At 43.1% G+C, this 23,829-nt stretch overlaps 1 protein-coding gene across 1 annotated transcript; it reads left to right on the top strand.

Moving 5' to 3' along the window:
* The first annotated feature begins 314 nt into the window (after positions 1–314).
* WDTC1 (WD and tetratricopeptide repeats 1) lies at positions 315–23,312 on the top strand. The gene is made up of 16 exons (XM_089478521.1): positions 315–490; positions 6,003–6,151; positions 7,053–7,136; positions 8,272–8,318; positions 10,046–10,157; positions 11,793–11,980; positions 13,360–13,542; positions 14,341–14,435; positions 14,746–14,861; positions 15,453–15,528; positions 17,140–17,236; positions 18,526–18,699; positions 19,383–19,618; positions 20,615–20,783; positions 21,079–21,271; positions 22,336–23,312. Exons 2-16 carry the CDS (start codon positions 6,023–6,025, stop codon positions 22,531–22,533), a joined length of 2,097 nt encoding a protein of 698 aa, XP_089334647.1. The 5' UTR covers positions 315–490; positions 6,003–6,022; the 3' UTR covers positions 22,534–23,312.
* The last annotated feature ends 517 nt before the right edge of the window (positions 23,313–23,829 follow it).

The raw sequence follows: 23,829 nt of genomic DNA, 5'->3' as shown, positions 1-23,829 counted from the left end.
AAGGAGGTCTTATATTTGTATACAATGTGTTTTGGACCTCAGTGGCCTCAGGATTCAGGAAGAACCCCATTCCCCCTTTATTTTGTGTGTGGAAAACTCCAACTCCCAGCGTCCCCTTCGGCGCTGGTGTCCCCGCCCTCTCTTTCTCGGGACGCGGATTGGCTCCGGCGCTGGGCAGACGTCGGTTTCTATTGGAGGAGATGGAGGTCACTCGGCGGCTGGGCCAATGGGAGCTCGAGCGCGGAGGGAAGGGGCGGGCGCCGTGCGTCGAGGTTGGTGGCGCAGTTAGCGTGGCGCATGCGCAGTGCGAGGCGGCGGAGCGGCTGAAGGGACGGCGGTGTGTCGGCCCAGCTGGGGAAGGTGTCAACAGCCGGAGCCTGGAGGGCGGTTGGGGCGGAGGCCGCTCGTCTCCCGGAGGGCCCCCTGCGCGGACCCCGGGGCTCTGCATGGAAGCGCCGGAGGGGCTCCTTCGCCTGAGGAGGCCGGACAGGTGAGCCCCAGCCCTCGCTCCGCCGCAGCCTCCCCCGGAAACTACAACTCCCAGGGTTCCACGGGGCTCCGCCATGGCAGCCAAAGCGGGCTATGCCTGCAAGGCTGAACAGACAGCCAAAAGATTGTAGTTCCCCGAGACATTCGGCCTCCTCTGGTCCCAGACACACGGCAGAAATAACAGGCTTGAGACCACTTTGACTGCCCTGGCTCAGTGCTGGGAATCCTGGGAGTTGTAGTTTCATGAGACATTCTTGGCCTCCTCTGTCAGAGAGCTCTGGGGCCACAAGGAACTACAACTCCCAGGATCCCATGGGACTCAGCCATGGCACTCAAAGCGGGGTCAAACCGGATTGTGGCTGCATTATCATTATTATTATTCTGCAGACATAACCCAGTTCGATGCCACTTTAACTGCCCTGGCTCCATACTGTGGAATCCTGGGAATCGTAGCTTCATGAGACACTACCAATCCCAGGATTCCATAGGACTCAGCCATGGCACTCAAAGCGGGGTCAAACCGGATTGCTTCTGCATTCTTTCCTGGGGATTGTCAGTTTCGTGAGAGACTGATGCTGTGTCTGCATGGCAGAGATCATACAGTTTGACGCCGCTTTTCCTGCCCTGGCTCAGTGCTGTGGAACTCTGGGAGTTGTCACTTTTGTGACACCTTCAGCTGTGTGTCCACACTGCAGAAGTAACCCAGTTTGACGCTGCTTTAACTGCCCTGGGCCACTGCTGGGGAATCCTGGAGACTGTCGTTTATTGTGAGCTCTCCGACAGAGAAGGCTAAATGTCTCAGAAAACTACAGTTCCCAGAGTTCCATAGCATGGAGCCATGGCAGTTAAAGCGGTGTCAAACCGAATGGTTTCTGCCATACGGTCTGCGCTGCAGAGATAATCCAGTTTTACTCCGCTTTAACTGCCATGGCTCCTTGCTGTGGAATTCTGGGATCTGTAGTTTGTTGTGGTACCTTTCTCCTTTGACATTGGAGGCTAAATGTCTCACAGAATGACAAATCCCCCCCAAACCTAGGCAGAGGCCCCTGATCTTGCAGAGGCTTGAAACTAACCTCGCAAAAGATGTTGTCGCATTAGCTTTTGTAGACTTGGGTCCGCTTTGTCAAGCGCATGGAGCTCCGTACTTGTAAAGTACTAAGAGGATACAAAGACCAGGTTTCTTACACTGTCAGTTTATGTTTGCTATTAGAAATGTTTACACACAAGTGAGTGGATGTTTTCTTGCATCGTTTTTAGATTCAAAAGATATCGTTATGTTTATTGTGAGCTCTCTGACTTGGTCCGCTTCCTCAGATGCCCGATGAGAGGTTTTCCATGGATCGGAGAAAGGAGACCAAGCCTAGGAGAATGTATACTACAACTCCTTTTGCACATTCACCGGAGTCTCAAAGGCGCTCAAAGGTCCCTTTGCACAATGATATCCTGACAGCAGTCTGTCTTTGGGACTTTAGGCAAGGGTTTTTGTTGTTGTTCTGTTTTACTCACCCTTTCCTGGAGATGTGGGGGTCTGAGCCTGTGACTTTCACCCTCAAAAACATGCATTCCAACACCAAGCAACAGCACCTCCTTCTTAAATCCCCGAATCCTTCTTAAATCCCTTCTTTATAGGAGGCCGCCTTACTCTGGGTCAGTGTTACACTGACCGGCAGAGGCTCTTTGAGGTATAAGACCAAAGGCTTTCTCCAGACTTTGTGCTGAAGTTCTTGGAGATGAATCTGGGTCTTTCTGTGCTTGGCACAATGCTTTGCCACTGAGCTCCATCCCTTTCCATAGACTAGACTAGAGCTCACTTTGTCAGCAAAGCTTTTAATCTGTTCCATGGAAGCTTCTGACACAATACATCTGAGGTCCCACCGGGCAGTTTTTTGCCCTTTTTACAGAGAGGTGTTTATTATAGATGGCCACCTTTGATCAGTTAACATAAACCACTTATTTCAGCTTTATGGATTATACAGCAGTTCCCTCCCCACTAACAAATCCTTACAACATTGTACTGGGCCCTGGCAAAAGCAATGGCAATTTTGTGTGTGTTTGATATTTGTGATTTTGACTGGGGAAGAGTGGTTTTGAAAAAGAACAGCCTGGATCGACATCAGTCCCTAGTATGGATGTATTTTTTGATTAACATTAATACATGTTTCTGTACCTTGAAGAACAAAATGATCACAGTCAGTTTGCAAAACCAATCCAGCTTGAATTTTCTTGCTGGAAGCCAGTGTTGTGGGAAGCTGGGGAAGGATATATTCAGCTTCATGCTGGTTGTTTGACTTTATGGGAATGTTATAAGTCACCGAGGATGGAGAAATACATCAGGTCCAGGTACGGACAGTTTGCCATTGCTCCAACAAAATTCGTACCTATTTTTGGTACACTTCCTCCTGTATATAACATTTCTGTATGTCTTTGTGAACTGCATCACAGAATTTGGAAGGGCACAGATTTCTTAATACAACTGTGTTTTTGGCTCAGGTGAGTTTGGTAAGTTTATACAAAAATGTGAACCAAACAGGTTTCTTACTGTTGTTTTCACCAGTGAGTGAGAAAATGAAAAAGTGGTATTAGTATCCAGTGAGCACAGATATCCAGGATGCCCATGATGAGATAGTTGTGTGGGAAAAGACCTTTTGTGTTGCAGGTAGTATGCCCCTCAGTACCAGTTCTTGAAGAGCATGGGTGGGAGTGTATGCTGTCCTTACATCCTGTTTCTTTGGGCATCTCATCGGGAGGAGGATGCTAAAACATATCGGTTTTTGGTCTGCGCCATCAGTGTGTTGTAGTGTTCAAATGTTGGACTACAACTCAGTCTCAGACTACAGTTCAAATCCCTGCTTGATGCGGAAACCCACTTGGTGGCTTTGAGCATGTTGCTGGCACATAATAACAGCAATAGCAATTTACTCTAGGACTGGACCATCTTAAGAGGACAGGGCAGCTCATTGTATTGTCATTGCCCTGGATGATACACACAGGCTTTCTATAGCCTGTTACAGACTGCCAAAATAAAGCTGCTTTGGGTCTCTTTGGAGGTATGCTATTTAAATGATGCCTGGGTCCTAAGAGTCCGGAGGTCGTGCCAAAGCCACACTCCATTCCTAAGCACTGGAGTGCAGCTTTGGTGCAGCATCCGGATTCTTAGGATGCACGCATCATTTAAACAGCATACCTCCAAAGAGAGCCGAAGCAGCTTTATTTTGGCAGTCTGTAACAGGCCTATATATGTGTTCATAGTGCAAAACAGATCTGGATTAAGAAGCCTCTTAAGACTAGTGTGTGAGTTAACCCTCTCTCTGGCTTTACTTCGCGAACGAAGATTCAGGAAGGACTCATGATCCCATGCTTTCTACAAGCGCATTGATGACTAAAAAGGCCAATCCGAGATAAACAAGTCCGGTTGCAGAAGGCACAGCAGAAAGTCTCCTTGGGTGATGTTTCTGGGTTGTGGTTCTTTCTGTGTTGTCTATAGTGGCCATAATTGAGATGGGGTTTAATTTTTTAAAAAGACAATCTGGTTTGGTGAAACCACAAAATGTTACCAGGAATGGGACCTGATTCTCTTGTCCTGCAATTCATTTTTGTTTCGAGAAAGAGTTGTTCCTTGTCTCTCCAAGCCCACATCCTATTACTTTTTCTGCCCCTTTCTTCAGTTGAGTCAGTGCTCAAATTACAGGGGAGCCAGAGGGAACCTGTCCCCTTCATTGTCTGTTTGAGCCAGCTTCCTTGGCTTGTGTTCTTAGAAGGCTGTGAAAGGGCCATGCCTTGTTTACAGTTAGATGGTAGTAAGGGCAGGGTTTTAGCAGTGTCTTCCCTCTGTGTTCTTCCCTCTTAGAAAAGTAAGAGCCCCTACGGTTTATTGGGCTTTTAAAAGAGGTAACATGTTTGCTTGGTTAAAATCTCTCTTGCTTGAGAGATTAAAGAGCAGAGACAAAGTTGGGTATTTATATGGCTGTGAAATTCTCCCTCATAGCATCAGGCCTGCCATGCATTTCTGTCTGTAAGCACAGACTGCAGTCCATGCTGAAGCTGTTTATGCGGACACCCTAATTTACATTATACTGTTAGATTTGTATCCTACATTTCTCCCACAAATCAGACTAAGGGCAGTTGAACTGAGCGTAATGTCTTAGTGTTTGCTGAACAAGCCTTAGATTATGAGTGTTCTTTGCTGCCACTGCAAGGGAGCTTAGAAGGTAACTGTTTTATTGTTACTTCCAAACCCACTGTTAGTCTTAATTGTGGTTTATTGAAACAAGCCAAGATTAAGCACGGTTTAGGATCTGAACACAAATCTAAGTCAAAACGTCAGTAAAAGCTTATGATTTTAAGGTCATGCCAGAAAGGAGGAATGAGTGCGTGAATCTGAGGCTCGTTGTGGCTTGTCTCTAAACCATAGTTTTGCATTTTATCTAGACAAATAAGCAGACCTCCGTTAGCATGGTTCTGTTGAGTATGGCTCCATACAGACAGTCCAAAATAAAGCTGCTTCGGGTCACTTTGGAGGTATGCTGTTTAAATGATGCATGCATCCTAAGAGTCCGGAAGCTGCACCAAAGCTGTACTCCAGCCCTTAGGACTAGATCGTGGCTTTGGCATGGCTTCTGGACTCTTAGGACACATGTATCGTTTAAACAGCATACCTCTAAAGTGACCCAAAGCAGCTTTATTTTGACCTGTCTGTATAGGGCCCAAATGCCTCTACTGAGGAGACCCTGCTTCACAGTTTTAACATCCCTTATTGTTGTTAAGGAGGGAATGTGAGACAGAGCTAAATTTGCTGAGGTTAAACTACCGGGATTGCATGGAAAATAATAGGTTGTAGTTTGCAGTATTTAGAAGTAGATGATCCTAGAGCCTTTTAAAAGGAATTTCCAGCTCTCATGGCTGCAGAAGAAGCATATATAACAGGAAAATTTTCATTTGTTGGTGATTCTTGAGATGAGGAGACCTCAAGTGACCAGAGAAAAAGACTGTCAGCTCCTTGCCCAGTTCCTTCTGGTTCCCAATCTGCACACACCACATTTCAAAACTCACTCTACCATTCATAGGGTCATCCATTCACTTTGGTCTTGGGCAACATCTTTCCTCCTGCCTTTGACAAATAAATTTGCCCCTCAATGGCCATAGTTAAACTTCTCACCTTATCACCACACCCACAAGATTTGCATTTCTGTGACTAATCATACAGTCTAATAAACGTTCACTCCCTGCATCTGATGGAGCGTATGCTATAACTTCTTTCACATAGTCAATCTCAAAGGTGGTACAAGATCCCTTTGCATAACATCTGGAAGATCCACAGTTATCTCCCTTTGTTCTGGGATGCGAAGTGCATTGGTTTGTGTAAGAGATGTTACTTTATCAAGTCAGATGATTGCAGGAAATATCTAAACATCTCAGATGGCTAGGGCAGAGATTCCTTTCCTCTGACTATAAAGATTGTTTAATATCCTGTATAAATAACTACCATTTTGTCCCCCAACTTTGTTTGTCTACAGGTAACTTCAATGCCTTCTCTATGGACATGAACTCTACTGGAATGCTCGGACTCACAGCAACGCCTCTGCTAACTTGCTTTCGTCAGCCCTATTGTGAGAAGATGGCAAAAGCGAATATTACTAGGGACCTCATCCACAGACAGCTCAAGGTGCATCTTGGTTTAAAGAATCTTTTGTTTGTCTTTCAGGGAATGTGGTGAAGGAAGGTAATGACACTTGAAAAGATGGTGTTGGAGTATCTCAGTGTCTTGCTTCAAAATTGCCTTCTGTTGTTGCTTGCCCATTGATTCAGATTGTATTTTGACTGTCATTGGTGCCAGGTTTCTGGACTTGGACAGAGGGCTCTTAGAAAGAGAGCATGAAGCAAATGAAAGATGCTGGTTTGTCCACCCACTGTTTCTGCCCAGTTTGAAGATAAGGAAGGTCTATAGTTTATGATAGTTTTCCCAACTCAGTGCTTTCCACATTGCTTGATGACACCTCCCATCAGTCTGTTCCAACATGGCAAGTGAGGGCAAATTGAAGTCTAGCCCACCATTTGATGGGTATTGTAGTCCAGCACATCTGGAGAGCATCCAATTGAGAAAGGCTTAGCCATGAATTGTCCTGAAAACAATTTGGTTTGCTCTCCCTCTTTCTGGTCTGTTTCTCTTCTGCTCCCTTTTATCATTTCTGTTTCAGGTTTTGTAGCTGGGGAAACAAACTAGTGAGAAGCCACTCCTCTCAGTTCAGACATAATAAGCCAGAGTTTGTAAACCTACTACCAGCTGTAACTTCAAACTGTGATTTGAGTCTACTTTTTCTAGATGAATTCAAGCACAATTAAAACCAAAACTCAACAAACCACAAACTACTGCCTTGCCATTGTATGAGAACCTGGCCATTGTCTTCACGAACTTGAAATATCAGAATTAGAGAATATGATGTGCACTGAGTTTTCTGCCAAAATGTTAAAGTGTTAGATTTGTTATTCTTTTATGGATTGTGAAGATTCCCCCCCCCCCCCCCAGCATAATGTAAAAAGTATTGTATCCATTTGATTCTTCATAGGAAAAGGGTGCCCTCAGCTTTGAACGACATTATCATGTGACAGACCCATTCATCCAGCGCCTGGGATTGGAGGCAGAGCTGCAGGTAAGTACTGGAAAAATTGAAATGCATACCTATCCTATGTGATAATACATGACTGCTAATGGAAATCCTGTTTTCTCGTTCCAAGCAAGAATATTCCTCTTCTGACATACTTTTTGGAAAGACTCCCCAAGGAATAAAATATGCTAGTTAAGAGCCACATGGTTTTGTGATGCCCTTAAAGTTCCACCATTTTTGGTTTATTTAAATTAAAATACTAGTTGAGGTTGGTAATATGAAGTTCTTTCCACTCATACCTGAATCCTCTCAGTTATGTAGAAGAAAGGTGTGTTTTTGGCATAGACATGCAACTACAACCACTTGGAATTAAAAGTCATGTAATGCCCCTAATGCTTACTTGTGGCAATTTAAACATCAACTACAATGAAATGTATTTTTTTAAAATATAGTCAGGTTATTAACAGTGTATGTGCCTAACCTTGTTCATTGCCCATGTATTCCTCCTTCCTTTTTTCAGTCTCCTTTTTATTTCTTGACTTTATAGCAGTAGGTTTCAAATCAAATACAAAAATAAAACATAGTTTGTACCAAATGCAATAAAAGTAATATCTAGTTGGCTCTAAGTTTGAGTATTTGTCACTTTTCTCTGTGCCTATTTACTTTTAATTACATACTATATACAGTTTAATCATAAGCATAGGCTTCTTACCATTTCTTTCAAGATACTGAATATGAAGATTCATTCGTGAAGTACAGATTAGTAGCTAGACCCAATGGCCCCATACAGACAGGTCAAAATAAGGCTGCTTCGGGTCACTTTGGAGGTATGTTGTTTCAATGATGCATGCATACTAAGAGTCCGGAAGCCATGCCAAAGCCACGATCCAGTCCTAAGGACTAGAGTGTAGCTTTGGCGCAGCTTCCAGAGTCTTAGGAGGCATGCATCATTGAAACAGCATACCTCCAAAGAGACCCGAAGCAGCTTTATTTTGGCCTGTCTGTATGGGGCCAATGAATAAATGGAAGCAACTTGGGATACTCTTGGCTGAAAATCCAAAACATGGGAGTAGATCTGACAATTACATAAGAAACTAGACATGGCTAAACTAAGGGAAGGAATTCTATCCTCTTGGGTCAGTCTGTTAAATCTATCACACTTTCTTTCTTCTTTGTTTAGGGCCACACTGGTTGCGTGAACTGTCTTGAGTGGAATGAAAAGGGAAAGTAAGTATGTCTTCAAAATGTAAAGGATGATGAAGTGCATAGTGCAGCATGTATCCAAGGTTGGAATTGAGGGACTCTTATAAATCAGGGTGCATAACTGTTTTTCCAAAGACTGCTTTCCAGTTTCCTGTCATGGAGCTCAGCCAAATGGTGCCTTGCTGTAGTTTTTCCACTTACAGTCCTAATATTTAATAGACAGTTTTAAAAATCAAAGAACAGGTGTATTCATATTGTGGCTAGAAGCTAGCAACACCTATTCACTATAGCAGCAAAGTGATACTGCTGTCTGCAGAGTAGTTTATCTCTGATTACCAGGCACTAGTTTAGAGGAAGCCATTATCTTTAGCTTCTGGGCTGCCAGAAGTCTTTGGCTGTTTATTAGCAAAAAGTGAATGCTGGCCTAGATCTTGATTTGATCCAGCAAGAGAGTTCTCATATTTTATCCCACAGAGTGCAGTGTTAACCCAGGAAGAGTGTATGGCAGTGGGGGAGGAATGTACTGAATAAATTGTCCTTAAAGTTATGTACAACTTGGGAAGTTGTTGAAGGTTGTTGATGGTTCCTGTGGGCTATGTTGAAATGCCACCTATAAAAAGGGCTGGATCTACCAAGTGGCAGTGTGAGCTGGCTACATTCATGGCTATTGCAGGGAATAGTTGCAGGATTTTGGAGGATAAGCTGTGTGTATGTGAAGTCGAAGGCTTTCATGGTTGGCATCCATAGTTTTTTGTGGGTTTTTCAGGCCATGTGGCCATGTTCTAGGAGAGTTTCTTCCTGACATTTCGCCATCATCTGTGGCTGGCATCTTCAAAGAAAGAAGATGCCAGCCACAGATGCTGGCGAAACATCAGGAAGAAACTCTTCTAGAACATGGCCACATAGCCTGAAAAACCCACAAAAATTATGTGTGTATGTGACGTGTGACACCTTGCCCCACCTTAGATGATCTGCTTGTTTCAATGATCAACAGCAGATGACTTTGTGACCGGCACCTATCCACAGACCTCCACTCTGAGTTGCACTGTGGTGGAGGATCCTGTTCATTGTTGAAGTGAAGTTCAATAACCAATGAACTTGGCTTCTGTGCAGAGAGTGAAAGAGTGTACCATCTTATCCTTCAGTTCAGGCAAGAAAAAAAATGAGTTATGTGCATATATTATACAGCCCTGGGTATAAGATTAGAATAAGTTTCTTATTCATATGCAAAGGGATCTTGTAGCACCTTTGAGACTAATTGTGTGAAAAAAGTTGAAACTTTAGCTTTTGTAGGCTTGCTCTGCTTTCTCTGCTTTCTTATCCATGATTCAAGTCTTTGTTTAGCAGAAAAGTATCCTGAGAAAATAATAGATAGCTCCACCAATGCTTTGTAGAAAGCTCACTGGAGTAAGGAGACCATTTCTAGAAAGGGCTGTCATTTGTCTGCTGATGATTTGCTGTTAGCTTGTCTGATGTCTTTTAACCTATCCTGCAAATTTGTCAGAAAGTGGTTTCATTTTTCAACAGCTTTTTTTTTTTTTGGGGGGGGGGAGATTCTGAAGTCTTCTGGTGGAGTCAGCTGCTTCTCTTCACTTCCTCATTGTACTCTATACCTCTGCTATTCCAGAGTGTCAGGATGGCACTTGCACTTAAGGACTAGCTGAAAATTGATGTTGATTAATTTGCAGCACCCTTTTGTAAACTGCTAATGCAACTAAACTTGTAATCTTCTATTTCTTTTGACTTGGCAGCTTGCTGGCTTCTGGCTCTGATGATCAGCACACAATTGTGTGGGATCCCCTACATCATAAGAAGCTCCTTTCCATGCACACAGGCCACACAGCAAACATATTCTCTGTCAAGGTGAGTAGGATTTTGACTAAGCGGAGAAACGTCAAGTGAATATATCAGGGGCAACTTGGGGCTTTTATCTCTAGAACTGAGTAGCAAAGCAAATGTTGTTGTGAAAATCTCCAGTGCAACCATGTGTACTGACAGGCAACTTGGTGCCCTGCAGGTGTTTTGAATGACAACGCCTACAATCTCTGACAGTTGCTTATGCTGGCTGGAGCTTATGGGGACCACAGTCAAAAATTTCTTGGTGTCTTGAGATTGCCTACCCTGGTCTCAATGTGTTGTGAACTAAATAATCTAAATAGTATGCCTGCCCACTAACTGACAGTATTCTTGCATAGCTCTTGCCCATTTCAATGAGAGTTATGCAGAAAAAACATCCCTGTGGATTGTACCCAATAAGGCAGATCCTTCTGTCTCTTCCACCTTGCTGTTCTAAATAGCACCCATTATCCACAACCTGACACAGCTGGTTCACATTGTCCCTGATAAGGGTCTCACTGGTCAAGAGTTTCACAGAACTGAAAACTGGGTTTGTTTTCAGATGATCTGTGGTATGCTTCCTTCATTTCCCAGTCAAATATGTGATAGTGGTGTGAATTGGCTGTCATGAGCACATACTTTTTGGCAGGCACACAATGGTCTGCATGGATTTTCTCACATAGCTTGTTTCATGCTCCCTAACCATTGCCTTTGTGGCGGCCAGCTCATGTGACTTGTTTATTAAGCACAGCCAGGACTAAAGTGGAAAGATAGAATGGCTGCACAGATTGACAAACTGAGCTTGTTGTGGTGTCTCCTGCTAACATTAGCATAGAAGTAAAAACTCCCTGCCAGCTGAAAAGAAGAATAAAATGTTACTGGATGTGTCTTGGTTCAGCCACAGATGCAACAGATATAAGCACGCACAAGCTCTAAGTTGTGAAACGTTCCTAGATATCAAATGTCTGCATTTCTGTGTGTGAGTGAGCTGAGGTTGTCAAATGTATTTAGAATATTCTTTCCACCTTTGGGTGATACTTAAAAGGCCACTTATGCTCAGTGTATAATGTGATGCCATGTGCTCTTCAAGTACAACAGTCTCACTGGTGGATTATCTGTAGGCAGTATTTACCATTGTTATTATTTCACATCTGCTTTTGCTCTTTAATTTTGAACATAAGCCATTCTGTAGGTGTAACATACAATTGACATACAATTGACATTCACATATATAGAGAGGTCATGGGCTTAGACATGATCCATGCAATATTGTGCAGCTGAGGGCTATGTGCATTGGTGGACTTTGCATGCAGCCTTCTATGAAATCATAAAGTGTAGGTGAGAGCAAAGACAAAAATGGAGTTCAGTCAGATCAACAGGGCACCCCCACAAAGATGCTCTGAATGCACTGCAAAAATCTGCCTTGACTCTTGGGTCTTCTCCTTATTGCTGTACCTAAAAGTATTTTATTATAGAAATTTTTAAATGTTCAGGACATTGCTGGTGATAACTGGGGACTTGGCTACAAAGCCAATCAAATGGGATGCTTATTGATACCTTTCTCATGGTTAGAAACCTGTAAGAGGAGACTTGATTGTTTATCTTTAGGGAATATGTTCTCACTGTTGGGACTACACCAAATTTCTTGCTTATTTTCCGTAGTTCTTGCCACATGCTGAGGATCGGGTACTCATCACTGGGGCTGCTGATTCCAAGGTGCATGTCCATGACTTGACTGTGAAAGAAACCATCCATATGTTTGGGGATCACAAGAACAGAGTCAAGCGTATTGCCACAGCCCCCATGTGGCCCAACACCTTCTGGAGCGCAGCAGAGGATGGCCTTGTCAGGTATGAGGATACTGGCCTTCTTTTGATTTAATAACTAATATACTTTTCCCTGCAAAGAACCCTTCGTGATCATTGATTTTGTGAGGATGGTCAGAGTTCTTGTGTGTATGTTGTGTGCCTTCAAGTCATTTTCAACTTATGGCAACCCTAAGGCAAACCTGTCATGGGGTTTTCTTGGCAAGATTTGTTCAGAAGAGATTTTCCATTGCCTTCCTCTGAGGCTGAGAGACTTGCCCAAGGTCACCCAGTGGGTTTCAAGACAGAGCAGGGATCGAACCCTCTTTCTAGAGTCATAGACCAACACTCAAACCACTACAGAGCCCTGGTGGCGCAGTGGTTAAATGCCTGTACTGGAGCCACTCACTCAAAACCATAAGGTTGCAAGTTCAAGACCAATAAAAGGGCTCAAGCTTGACTTAGGCTTGCATCCTTCCGAGGTCGCTAAAATGAGTACCCAGACTGTTGGCAAATTAGCTTACAGTTGTAAACCACTTAAACACTGCTTAGGCAGTATGAAGTGGTATATAAATGAAGCTTGTTTGTTTTTTTATATCACACTGGACACTTAACTGGGCATAACTGAAGTTCTTGGGTGAGAGCTGGAACTATTAAACCAATCCCATGTTGTATTATATGTCTGATATTACCATGTACTGTGTCAAATCTATGGTCCATCAATCCTAGGATGCTATGACTGGCACCGATTCTCCATGGTCTTAGGCAGAAATCTTACTCGGGCATTGCAGACGACCCAAGATCCTTTAACTGTAAATGCCAGAAACTGAAACACTTGTCTTATGCATGCAAAGCATGTTCTTTGTCATAAAGCGTTGGCTGTATTCCAACTTCTTATCAAAGTGAATGCATACAAACTCCTAGATTTGAAAGAAATAGGCCAATGAAGTATGGTGTCTCAGCTTCAGTATTTTCTGGGACAGCCTAGAGCAGAAGTGGACAAAATGTGGCCAGAAGGCCACATGTAGCCCTTGGGACCCCAAATGTGGCCTCTGAAGACTTCAGAATCTTGCTCCCAAAACTGTTAAAAAATGAAACCATTTTCTGACAAGTTTGGGGCTGAAAACCAGCCCAAAGCCCCCCCCCCAAATCTCCTACAAACTGAACAGTTTGCTTCTCCGAATTCCCAGAACCTTATCCCTTTAAAAAAAACTAAACTTAATTGGCCAGAAGGGTTGCCAGAAGTGACACTAATGTCAGTTGTGGTGTGCTCAAACATCATGATGTGGCCCACAAGGCCAGAGCAAGAGAGGAATGGTTACCGCACCCTCTGCAGTTGCTCACCCCTTGTTTAGAGTATGAAGCTCATTGTTATTCTTTTCTATTCTGTGGATGCCTTCAGACACTTCCCTTTCTCCTTCTAGACAGTATGACCTGCGAGAGAACAGCAAACACTCAGAAGTCCTGATAGATCTGACAGAATACTGTGGACAGCTTGTGGAGGCAAAGTGTCTTACTGTCAACCCCCAGGACAATAATTACCTTGCAGTTGGAGCCAGTGGGCCTTTTGTACGGATCTATGATATACGCATGATTCACAACCACAGGTAATAAAGTCTGACGTTGGTTACTTTGTGGGTCTAAGCTGCCATGCAGAAGGAGGGATACCTTTACTGTGCACAAAAGGCCTCTCAAAAAATTTCCACCATACAGTATTTGTGGACAAGAAATATGGAAGGAACATCTTACCAGATTTCGTCAGGGAGAGGAAAAATTCCCCAAAGTTTTCTCAGAGATAGGGTCCCCCATTAGGAGTTATTATCACACAATTTTGTTCATTTTTCCTAAGGGGGTTTGTTTGTTGTGCTTTTGCTGCAGTTAGAAACAAAAGCAGTTATTTTGATAGTCCAACCACCACTTTCAATCCTTGACATCCTCTGCCTAGTATCATTCTAAGAGTAGTAGTGGTGGAGAAGCAGTTAGGTGGATTGATACAATTATCTGTCTTGAGTTTGCAAGACTTGAGCAGAGCAGTTGATGACTGAAGTTTTTGGAGGCCTCTTATTCATAGTATTGCCATAAGTGGAAGTCGATCAATATGGTGTCTAGCTCTGGGGAAGAAGTGGAACTGGCACTTTGCCTAAATTTGCCCTCCCAACTTCCAAAAAAGTTTTATTTTTCTGAGGAGATGTTTTTGTTTTGTTTTTTTCTTTCTGAATTTATTTTGGTGATAATTTTGAATTTATATGGCAAGATGGCTGAGAATTCTGCATTTTCCTCCAGCTGGGACAGCATATCTACCTCTTACTAGCAACATTTTTCAGTTACTGTAATCTGAGGGTATAAACAAGTTATTTGGAGGACCAAAGCCTACTACACACAAAGATTTCCTTTCTTTTGGCTAGGAAAACAATGAAACAGAATCCCACAGCTGGAGTCCATACGTTCTGTGATCGTCAGAAACCTCTCCCTGATGGCGCAGCTCAGTACTATGTAGCAGGTATGACTGGCTGTGGTATCCCGATTGGAGCCCTGTTTGCTTAATACATTCAGAAGGCACACTAAGTTGAGAGGGGCTTGTCCATTTAAATAACTGAGACTGGTAACCTAAGCATAGGCCTTATGAACTACAGTTTAAATGAATGAGCTTTTTTGTTCACTGCTAATGGAAGCCATAGAGACTGGAAAAATATGAGGCACTATTTCTTTTTTTGAAAAAAGAGTGTTGTATTCTGTACAAACAGTAGTAGGCTCCAGTAGCTTCCCAGCTGTACAAACGAGTTATACTTAGCTTCCTTCTCTTTTTGCAGGGCATCTTCCAGTGAAATTACCTGACTACAATAACCGGCTAAGGGTTTTGGTAGCTACGTATGTCACTTTCAGTCCTGATGGTACAGAGCTCTTGGTCAACATGGGAGGGGAGCAGGTAAGAAAGATACTTGTTGAATTGGTCATTATAAAGTGATGGTTTCTTTTTTTGTGTGGGTTTTTCTCCATTTCCCTGTTTTAGTCCTTCATTGCTTGGGAATCATAAATTGGGTCTGGAATATCACTGAAATATTACAGGCATTAATGATCTATGTCAGCATCACTAAAGTGGTTTTTAACTCCATCTATAAGGTGCAAAATATAGCTAAATATAGGGTAGTGTGAACTCCCTCCCCCTTATAATAGATCAAAATTTGTTTCAAATAATGTCAGCTTTCCATTCAGAAAGCATTTTTATTAAGTACTGTGACTTAATAAATTATTAAGAACTTTACATTACCAGAGACTTGGTGGATCAAATAATTTATGAACTTTAATTCTCTATGTGAAATTATTTGTAACAGAGTTGGAATGTGCATAATAATACCCCACAAGAAAGCAATTTGAAACTATGGACTCATATTTAAGCATACTACTATGCACCTGAAGGTCCCCACTCTCCTTTCTTTGCATTTGGTTGCATCCTCCTTTTCCTTGTTTCTGCTTGTATAAGCTGCAGTTTCATTGTTTGTCTTCATTTGATTTCTAGGTTTACTTATTTGACCTGACTTACAAACAGCGGCCATACACTTTTCTTCTGCCAAAGAAGTGCCACTCTTCAGGAGGTAGGTCCCTCCATTGTGTTAAGTTCCCATAACATAACAGCGTAGTGCATCCTGGCTAAGTCTGAATTGCCAGATAATTTTCTAGTCTTCCTGATAGCTGGCAGCTTTCAAATAAGTATGGCTGTTTCCTGCAAGTAAATACAGGAGACTTCACTCAAATAAGTGAAGTACAGTGTGCCCTTAGTATCCACTGTAGTATGGTTCTAGGATCCCCTGTGGATACCAAAATCCGTGGTTGCTCAAGTCCCATTAAATACAGTGGCATAGAAAAATGGTGTCCCTTAAATAAAATGGCATAATCAAGGTTTGCTTTTAGAATTTATATTTTTTGGAATATTTTCAATCTGTGGTTGCTTGAATCCATGGATAAATAATTTGTGGATATGGAAGGCTGACTGCTTTTTGTGGTTCAGTGGTGACCTGGAGTTTGTATATGTCAAGCCCTATTTCAACACTCTAACCATTACACCACACTAACTCTTCACAGCTAGATTAGGTGCTTCCAGTTGCCATATGTTGGAGATGTACATTCTGCTTGAACTGAGTTGTGATGTGTATTCTGGTTTAATACTTTGTAGATTTTCCTGTTTCCAAAATCTGCAAAACTTCTTTGACCAAAGATGAGAGTAAGACAAATGGTATATTCATGAAGGGTGTTGATGCCTCTCTCATACAAATTTCAACCACTCTCTCATACCACTTAGAATTGATTTCTAGGCCTCTAGAGAGGCATTTGGGGGCATGCTTGTTGTGTCTCATCACTGACACGTAGCCCCAGAGTGACTGAGGAGTTTGTTATCATTACAGCTCTGAACAAACAGTTGTAAAAAATGGGCTTTGGTATGCAGCTCAGTCTCTTCCCAGCCTACAGTCTGTTGTTGTTTTTAATTGCCATTAAGTTGACTTATGGTGACCCAATGAATGAGAGGCCTCCAAGTTACCCTGTTACCAAGAGCCCTGCTCAGTTCTTGGAGACTCAGAGTCATAGTTTCCTTAACTGAGACTATCAACCTGTAATGCAGTTTTCCTTTTTTCTTACTGTCTTCTAGCATTTTTGTTTTTCCCCAGCATATTTATCCTTAGTGCAAATGCACAAGTGTGATGCCTGATAGGCTGAATTGCTTGTCAGATCTCTTCAACTCTTTTGGTGTTTGTGCATGCACATGCATATCATGCCTGCTCCATAGCTAGGATTTGCTGCTACATGTGAAGTATATAGACAGGCTCAAAATTATTCACATTTGATTGCTTTTTTGATGCAGTCCTCTCATTCCTTATACCTTGTCCAAAGCAAATTTGATTACTTGGGAAGGCATGTAGCCTCAGGACTGCCACACAGATTTGAGCCGAACACTTGCTATATGAGGATAAGTGTATAGACATGTCCTGCCAGAATTTTTTCAAGAATTACACCAATGGTGAATATGAGCTGCTGACCTCTAAATTAGAGGTAGTATTAGATGCCTGGAATGTCAGTATGGGTTAGTATCTGATGCTTTTCCTCTTGGCTTTTTAGTTCGGTAAATCCATTAAACTGAGAGGTCAGGGGAACGCATGGTATCTGTAAATTTGTTTTTGACTTGCACTTGATTGTCTTTTATGACCCCTCAGAGGTGCAGAATGGAAAAACATCAACTAATGGAGTGTCAAATGGCATCCATCTCCACAGCAATGGGTTTAGGCTGTCTGAGGGGCGAGCGCATGTGAGGTGAGGAGACATTCTGCCTTGCTAGCAGTTTTAGTTCTGTGGTTTAGCGTGCAAGTGCAAGCATTCGGGACACTCTAGCCTATATTTCCAAAGTAATTTTTATGTAGCTTTAACTTGCCAGAGCCTTTCCTGACTTGTTTGGTAACAGGAGACTATTTTGTGGGTTGGCAGCCCCAGATAGTCTGTGTTTTCAAGCACCAGCCTAGACCCCCATGGATTACATCTTCCCAATTTTTTTCAATATTGGGTTTGCTAAGAGACTACTTAAGGCAACAGAAGGATCTTTGCCTGCCTCAGTTAGCCTTCAAATGGAGCATCTGATCCTTTATGGATGACTGTCCATTTGGGAGCCTGTGGGGATGGATGGGGAAATGGAGAAACCAAAAAAGAAATACATTGGCAATGGGATAGGGTTCAGGGGATACTGAGGACCACAATCAGGTCCTTGACAACTTGTTTTTTTATCCCTAGTTTCCTCAAGTGAGGTCAAGATGACATACATAGCCATTCCTTTCCTTTCTTCCTATATTATAAGGGATTGTTGAAGAGACTGTCAAGTAGATTGGTATTGTTATCATTGGCCATCAGTTTTTCCTGTCTGACTCTCTAGAACAGTGGTTCCCAACCTGTGGGTCGGGGCCCCTTTGGGGGTCGAACGACCCTTTCACAGGAGTCGCCTAAGACCATCGGAAAACACATATTTGCACGTAGCAATGAAAATAATTGTATTGTTGGGGGTCGCCACAACATGAGGAACTGTATTAAAGGGTTGCGGCATTAGAAAGGTTGGGAACCACTGCTCTAGAAGGAAGACACTCAACTTCATGACTAACTTCTGGGACTCTAAGAGTGCCCCCATCCTCTTTTATAGCTTTCCCCAGCCTGGGACCTTCTATATATTTTATGACAGAACTCCTATAATCTAATATGGCCATATGTTGAATTATTTATTTATTTATTTATTTTATATGCCATCTTTCTCCCAAATTGGACCCATGGAGGCTCACAGAAGATACTTAAAAACAACATCAAAATAGTACAGTTAAAACACGAATATAACAAGTGTTGTAGTGCAACACATCTGGAGGGCAACCGGATCAATGAAGGCTGCCTTGCCTAAAAATATCACGTCATACCCTTTTTGTTGTGGATCTTAATTTAACAAACCTAGCTGAACAGCACAGTTTTTAAAAAAGACATCATGAAATGCAGTGTGAGGAGTAGAAGTGAAGAGGGTTTTTGTGACTTGGGCCTGTTTCCCCATATTTCAGCTTTCCTTGTTTCTTTAGCCCCCAAATGGATCTCCCTCCCTACTTGGAGAAAATTAAGTTGCAAGCCAATGAGGCTTTTGCTTGTCAGCAGTGGACTCAAGCCATCCAACTTTACAGCAAAGCTGTGCAGAAAGCCCCCAACAATGCCATGCTGTATGGAAACAGAGCTGCTGCCTACATGAAGCGCAAGTGGTGAGTGAACAAGGGATGATGCTTCATGGGAGGGCTGATGAAACAAAGTTCCATTGATGCTGTTATCTTTTCCTAGATCCCAGGAGGCATTGATAACACCTACATAGCTGGGTAGTTCCTAAAGCTGCAAGCCCATGGATCCACTCCTGGGCTGTCCCTGCCATCAGACTACGTGAAATTTATTTTGGCGACTAAGGCCTAATTTTTACCTTCTTCCGATAATTCTGCCTTCGCAGCAAAAAGAAACTACATCTTTCACCACTAGGAGTATATGCATCAGTGCCAGATTTAGCTTAGCTCTCCCAATTATTTATTGTATTATTATTTTTATAGCATTTCTCCCCAAGGTGGCTCTCAGAAATTAAAGAAGATAAAGATAAAAGCATGTAATGTGAATCATTGTTTCTCACCCTTTGATTCTTCAGATGTTTTGGACTCCCAGCTACTTTGAAACCCCAGCCAATATGGCAATTGTCAGGACTTATGGGAATGGAAGTTCAAAACATTTGGAGGACCAGAGATTGAAAATCACTGGTTTAGAAACCATACTAAGCTAGAATGAGCAGTTGTCCCGACTGTGAAATGGCTTTTTGTGTTGACCTGGGCAGCAGTATGCATTTTGGGCAGCAATGGAGGAGGAATTTGCTTGCACTGTAAATATCTGACTTTTGTTCCTTTTACAGGGATGGGGATCACTATGATGCTTTGAGAGACTGCTTGAGGGCCATTTCCTTGAACCCTTGCCATCTCAAGGCTCACTTCCGCTTGGCCCGTTGTCTCTTTGAGCTGAAGTATGTGGCAGAAGCCCTGGAGTGTCTGGATGACTTTAAAGGGAAATTCCCTGAGCAAGCCCACAGCAGTGCCTGCGATGCTCTGGATCGAGACATCAACGCAGCCCTCTTTTCTAAAAGCGATAATGGTGAGGAGCAACCTGACAGTGTATTGCCCTCATTCCCATGACATCAGTGAATGTCAAATTACATTTTTTCTTAAATTCACAGACCTCTGTGAGTTGTATATTGTTCAAAACTATCCTCCAGCAGCTTTCAGAAAAACTCTTGGGGAGAGGGGGGGTGTCATTCCCCCCCCCAATGTGTAGGGGTTCTATTTAAGTGAATATGTGGGAAATGATGGTACTCTGCTCCCCTAGTCTATGAGCCTGACCCCATTTAAAACTCCCTGTGGCTACTTTGAAGAGAAGTTAAGGCACTTTTGATTAGAGAAAAATCAATGGTAACTTTTTTGAAAGATTGAAAACCCTTAACTGACTTTTTGAAAAAGAACAAAGGTGCGAAGATGATACTGGTTTTGATTATTAGTTCAAGTTAAGTTTATAGACAGCATTTTATGTGACAAGGGGGGAGGGAGGTAGAAATGCAGGAGTTCATTTACAACCACAAAAAACACAGTTGGAAGTCATATATTGTAGTATAATTGTAGTTAAGTTTGTATTGTTTTTAATGTATGTTATTGATTGATTGATTGATTGATTGATTGGATTTATATCCCACCTCTGCACCAAAATGGGATTCAAGGAGGCTTGTAGTTTAGTATGTATTTTTGAGAATGTAGTTTAGTATGTGTGTTTCCATTTGATGTATCCAAGTTTTAGTGAATATAGAATTGTAATAAAAATTATTTTAAAGAGAAGTTAAGACCTCCATCATCCACTGCTTGGAGGATGAGGATGTTTTGGACCTGGAGGTCTTCAGTGCAGATGCCAACTCGTCTGTATGCTCAGTGGCGTGGGTTTGGTGAAACTGTAGTGCCCTAACTTCTGCTTCTCATTTATACAACTTGGATGGGGAAGGTGAGAGGTGTGCCGATTGTTGTCTCTGCAAAGGAGCACATTTTGAGAAAAAGGTTTTAGGTCCTTGTGCAGCACTTGTGAGACTTGTCATTTTGCTTTGTTTAGCGGAAGACAAGAAAGGGAGCGGCCCCATCTGGCTCCGAGCAACTGGGCGCAAAGATTCCATCTCCGAGGATGAGATGGTGCTGAGAGAGCGTAGCTATGACTACAAGTTCAGATACTGTGGCCATTGCAACACCACCACGGACATCAAAGAGGCTAACTTTTTTGGCAGGTATGGGGACCTCTGTCAGGCTCAAGTGTGGGATTTCTGTTGCTATTGTTGTTATCATCTGTGTATATATCGATATATCAATATATATATATCCCAACCTCTCCCCAAAAGTGTTCTTGCGTTTTAGACTTTATATACAAACCCTCGATTGCAGCATGTTGGGTGGTAAGGTATGATGGGAATTGTAATCTAGAGGTACTGGATCCCCAGCCCTACAGTGTGATGATTCTTCTGCTTGCTACTTCATTGCTGACCTGTGACCTCGTCTCAGTTTGACTGCTCTCATTCCTCCTAGCAATGCACAGTACATTGTCAGCGGCTCTGACGATGGTTCCTTCTTCATTTGGGAGAAAGAAACAACCAACTTGGTGCGGGTACTGCAAGGCGATGAGTCTATTGTCAATTGTCTCCAGCCTCACCCGAGCTACTGCTTCCTGGCCACCAGTGGCATCGACCCCGTTGTACGGCTGTGGAATCCCCGGCCGGAGGTGAGAATACAAGCAGAGCCTCATACTGGGGCTATAGGAGCCAGAGCAGAACCAGGAAGAATTATCTTTTTGCAGCACAGCTCCCTGAGTGGGGGAATCTGCAGCCCAAAAAGGGAACTTTTCACAGCTCTGGACAGGAGTCTCTGGGCTTTCTTCATCAAACCAGCAATTATTTTTCCCCAGGGTTATTCAGAGTAATGCTGGCCATGACACTTCATTGCAGTGTCAGGCCAGATTGCATCAACACAGTGAAGCTCTTTTGAAAAGAATGTCTCCAGACAGCTTCAACCGTTATTCAAAAATATTCTGTTAAATTATCTCTTAAATCTCAATGCTGTCTCCAGAGTTTTAGGATGCCCTCTGACTCCCCCCCACCAGAAGTTGAATAAATAATGCAAACCAATCACTAATGTCTAGTTCTGCTTTTGTTTCGAATTTCTTTAACTGTTATTTTCCATCCACATTTCCACGCTACGCTCTTAAAGTGCTTCTATTCCACGATTATTGCCCTGTCTGTCTCCTGTTGCATTCTGAGGCTTGTTGTTCAGTGAGGCCTAACGACTCCCTCCCTCAACTGCAAATCCCAAAATGCAAAAGGCAGCCAGAGCAGTAATAGTGTAATAGTAGCACTATAAGAGTCTAGTGTGGAAATGTAGCATTACAGGGGCATTCAGTACTGGATGCTTTGCTCTGTTATATACTGTTGAGCTTTTTATCTTTAATTTCCTGTAAGCTGAAGATCTTTCTGGAGCTTATGAAATTCATTGCCTCACTAGCCTTAGGTAGATTCCCTAGAAGGATCAGACATGTTCATAAGGATATCTTTCAGAAGTGACCTCTAGACTAAATGAGTCCTCCATGTTCAAAGTCCACATGCAAACTTTGAGTCTGGCCTCTTCTAGCAGAATGAAGTGTCTAGCAGAATGAAGTACTCTCCAGCTCTGTGTCCATTCATTCTCTACACCAGATATAATCTAAATGCTTTATGAGACCAATAAAAGCAACTGCATCTACTCTTCTGCATGAGCATCTTACTTTCTCTGACATCCTCTGTCCTCTTGCAGAGTGAAGCACTGAATGGGCGGGTGGTGGAAGACATGGAAGGAGCTTCCCAAGCCAACCAGAGGAGAATGAATGCCGATCCTTTGGAAGTGATGCTGCTGAACATGGGCTACCGGATCACAGGACTGACTGGCGGTGGGGCTGGAGGCTCGGATGATGAAGACAGCTCTGAAGGGCAGGTCCACTGCCGGACCAGCTAAAGCCGAATCGCCTCTCCTTCCCTTAATTTTGTTTTTGTTTGTTTGTTTGAAGGGAAATCTAGTTTGCCCAGTTTGAACTCTGATGAACGACTGCACTGTTTCCCACTATGCACAGAGTAGGACGCGCCAGCAGGGGCAGGAGTGGCTTTCCTTAAACTGCTGCTGCTGTTTCTTCCCCTTCGCCTCGTTCCACTTTCGAGCAGCATGGTAATGCAGCCTGTTGAGTTTTGCCTCCTAGCAGAATCTAGTCTGTGCCGGGATTTATTTTCCACGTTGTCAGTGAGCAGTGTAAAAACTGGTTACCATCCCCTTTCTCCAGTGCTGCTGCCTAGCCAGGAGGGTAGGAGGCCTTGCCTACGCAAACGCGTGTTGCAGACAGGATGATAAAAACTCAATAAAAATGTAAACTAGGGCAGGGGTGATGGAATGGCGTCTGATGCAGTAGTCTGTCTCCAAAGCTTGGCTTTGCCTGCTCTGCTGCTAGCTGCAGGCCCATAGTTTGGCCTTCTTGGCATCTCTTTCAGCCTAAAGGACTGCTGATGAGCATTCGCATCTAAGACCTGATCACGAGAAACTGGCTGGATAAACATGGGCAGCCCAGGTAACATGGCTGTGGAGGTGCAAAGAATGAACTTTTCTGGTATCCAATACTTTTATTTCTTCCACACGCAGAGAAAGACAGAAATGGCTGTAACTGAAAGAAGCCCCAGCACAGGGCTTGGTGGCTTACATGACTCGAACTAGTAAAAAGACCTGATGTTGCTGCTCTTTGGAAAACGTTTGACTTTCTCCCTCACTTTTTTCGACAAAAAAGGTTTAATTTTCCATATTTCTGTGACAAAGGGGCTTGGGTGGTTTGGAGTGCTGTGCTGATATGCCTTGTCACAGCTTGAGACACAGAGTCCAGGACCGTGCGTGAGAATAAACTGCCTGGCCATGGTCAGCTCCTTCCCATCTCATCCATCAATTTGCTTTATAGGCAGGTTGTTCAGTGACCTTTTCAGAAGCCTGGCCTTTCCCAACTCTGTTTTGTGGTGGGCAGGATTTCTAAAGAGTGATCCAGAATGCTGGTTGTCCCACTTTTTCATCTGTTGAGTGACCCTTGTGCTGGCTTGGGTTTAAACATTTTAGTTCTGGAGAGCACCAGATTGTCTTCCCCTTCTGAAGGTCTACTTCATACAGTGCTTCCTTTTCCTCCTGAGATGACCGTGGTGGAACTAGCAGAGACTTCTGTGCCTTTGGGTCCCACTTGTTTCTGGGCAAAGATAGCTTTGCCTCCCATGGAGGCAAATTCTC

The sequence above is a fragment of the Sceloporus occidentalis genome, unplaced genomic scaffold (genome assembly GCF_023333645.1).
Source record: "Sceloporus occidentalis isolate IW3139 unplaced genomic scaffold, rSceOcc1.0.p SCAF_13, whole genome shotgun sequence".
Classification (NCBI taxonomy): Eukaryota; Metazoa; Chordata; class Lepidosauria; order Squamata; family Phrynosomatidae; genus Sceloporus; species Sceloporus occidentalis.
Note: the sequence above shows the minus strand (reverse complement) of the source record. Positions and strands in the feature narration are given on the sequence as shown.

What these genes read in the sequence shown, in the direction of transcription:
- WDTC1 (XM_089478521.1), top strand. Translation starts at nt 6,023, where the DNA reads ATGGACATGAACTCTACTGGAATGCTCGGACTCACAGCAACGCCTCTG. An exon ending in CAAACATATTCTCTGTCAAG is followed by an intron (nt 10,158 to 11,792) that starts GTGAGTAGGATT and finishes TATTTTCCGTAG; the next exon opens with TTCTTGCCACATGCTGAGGA. An exon ending in CTTTTCTAAAAGCGATAATG is followed by an intron (nt 19,619 to 20,614) that starts GTGAGGAGCAAC and finishes TGCTTTGTTTAG; the next exon opens with CGGAAGACAAGAAAGGGAGC.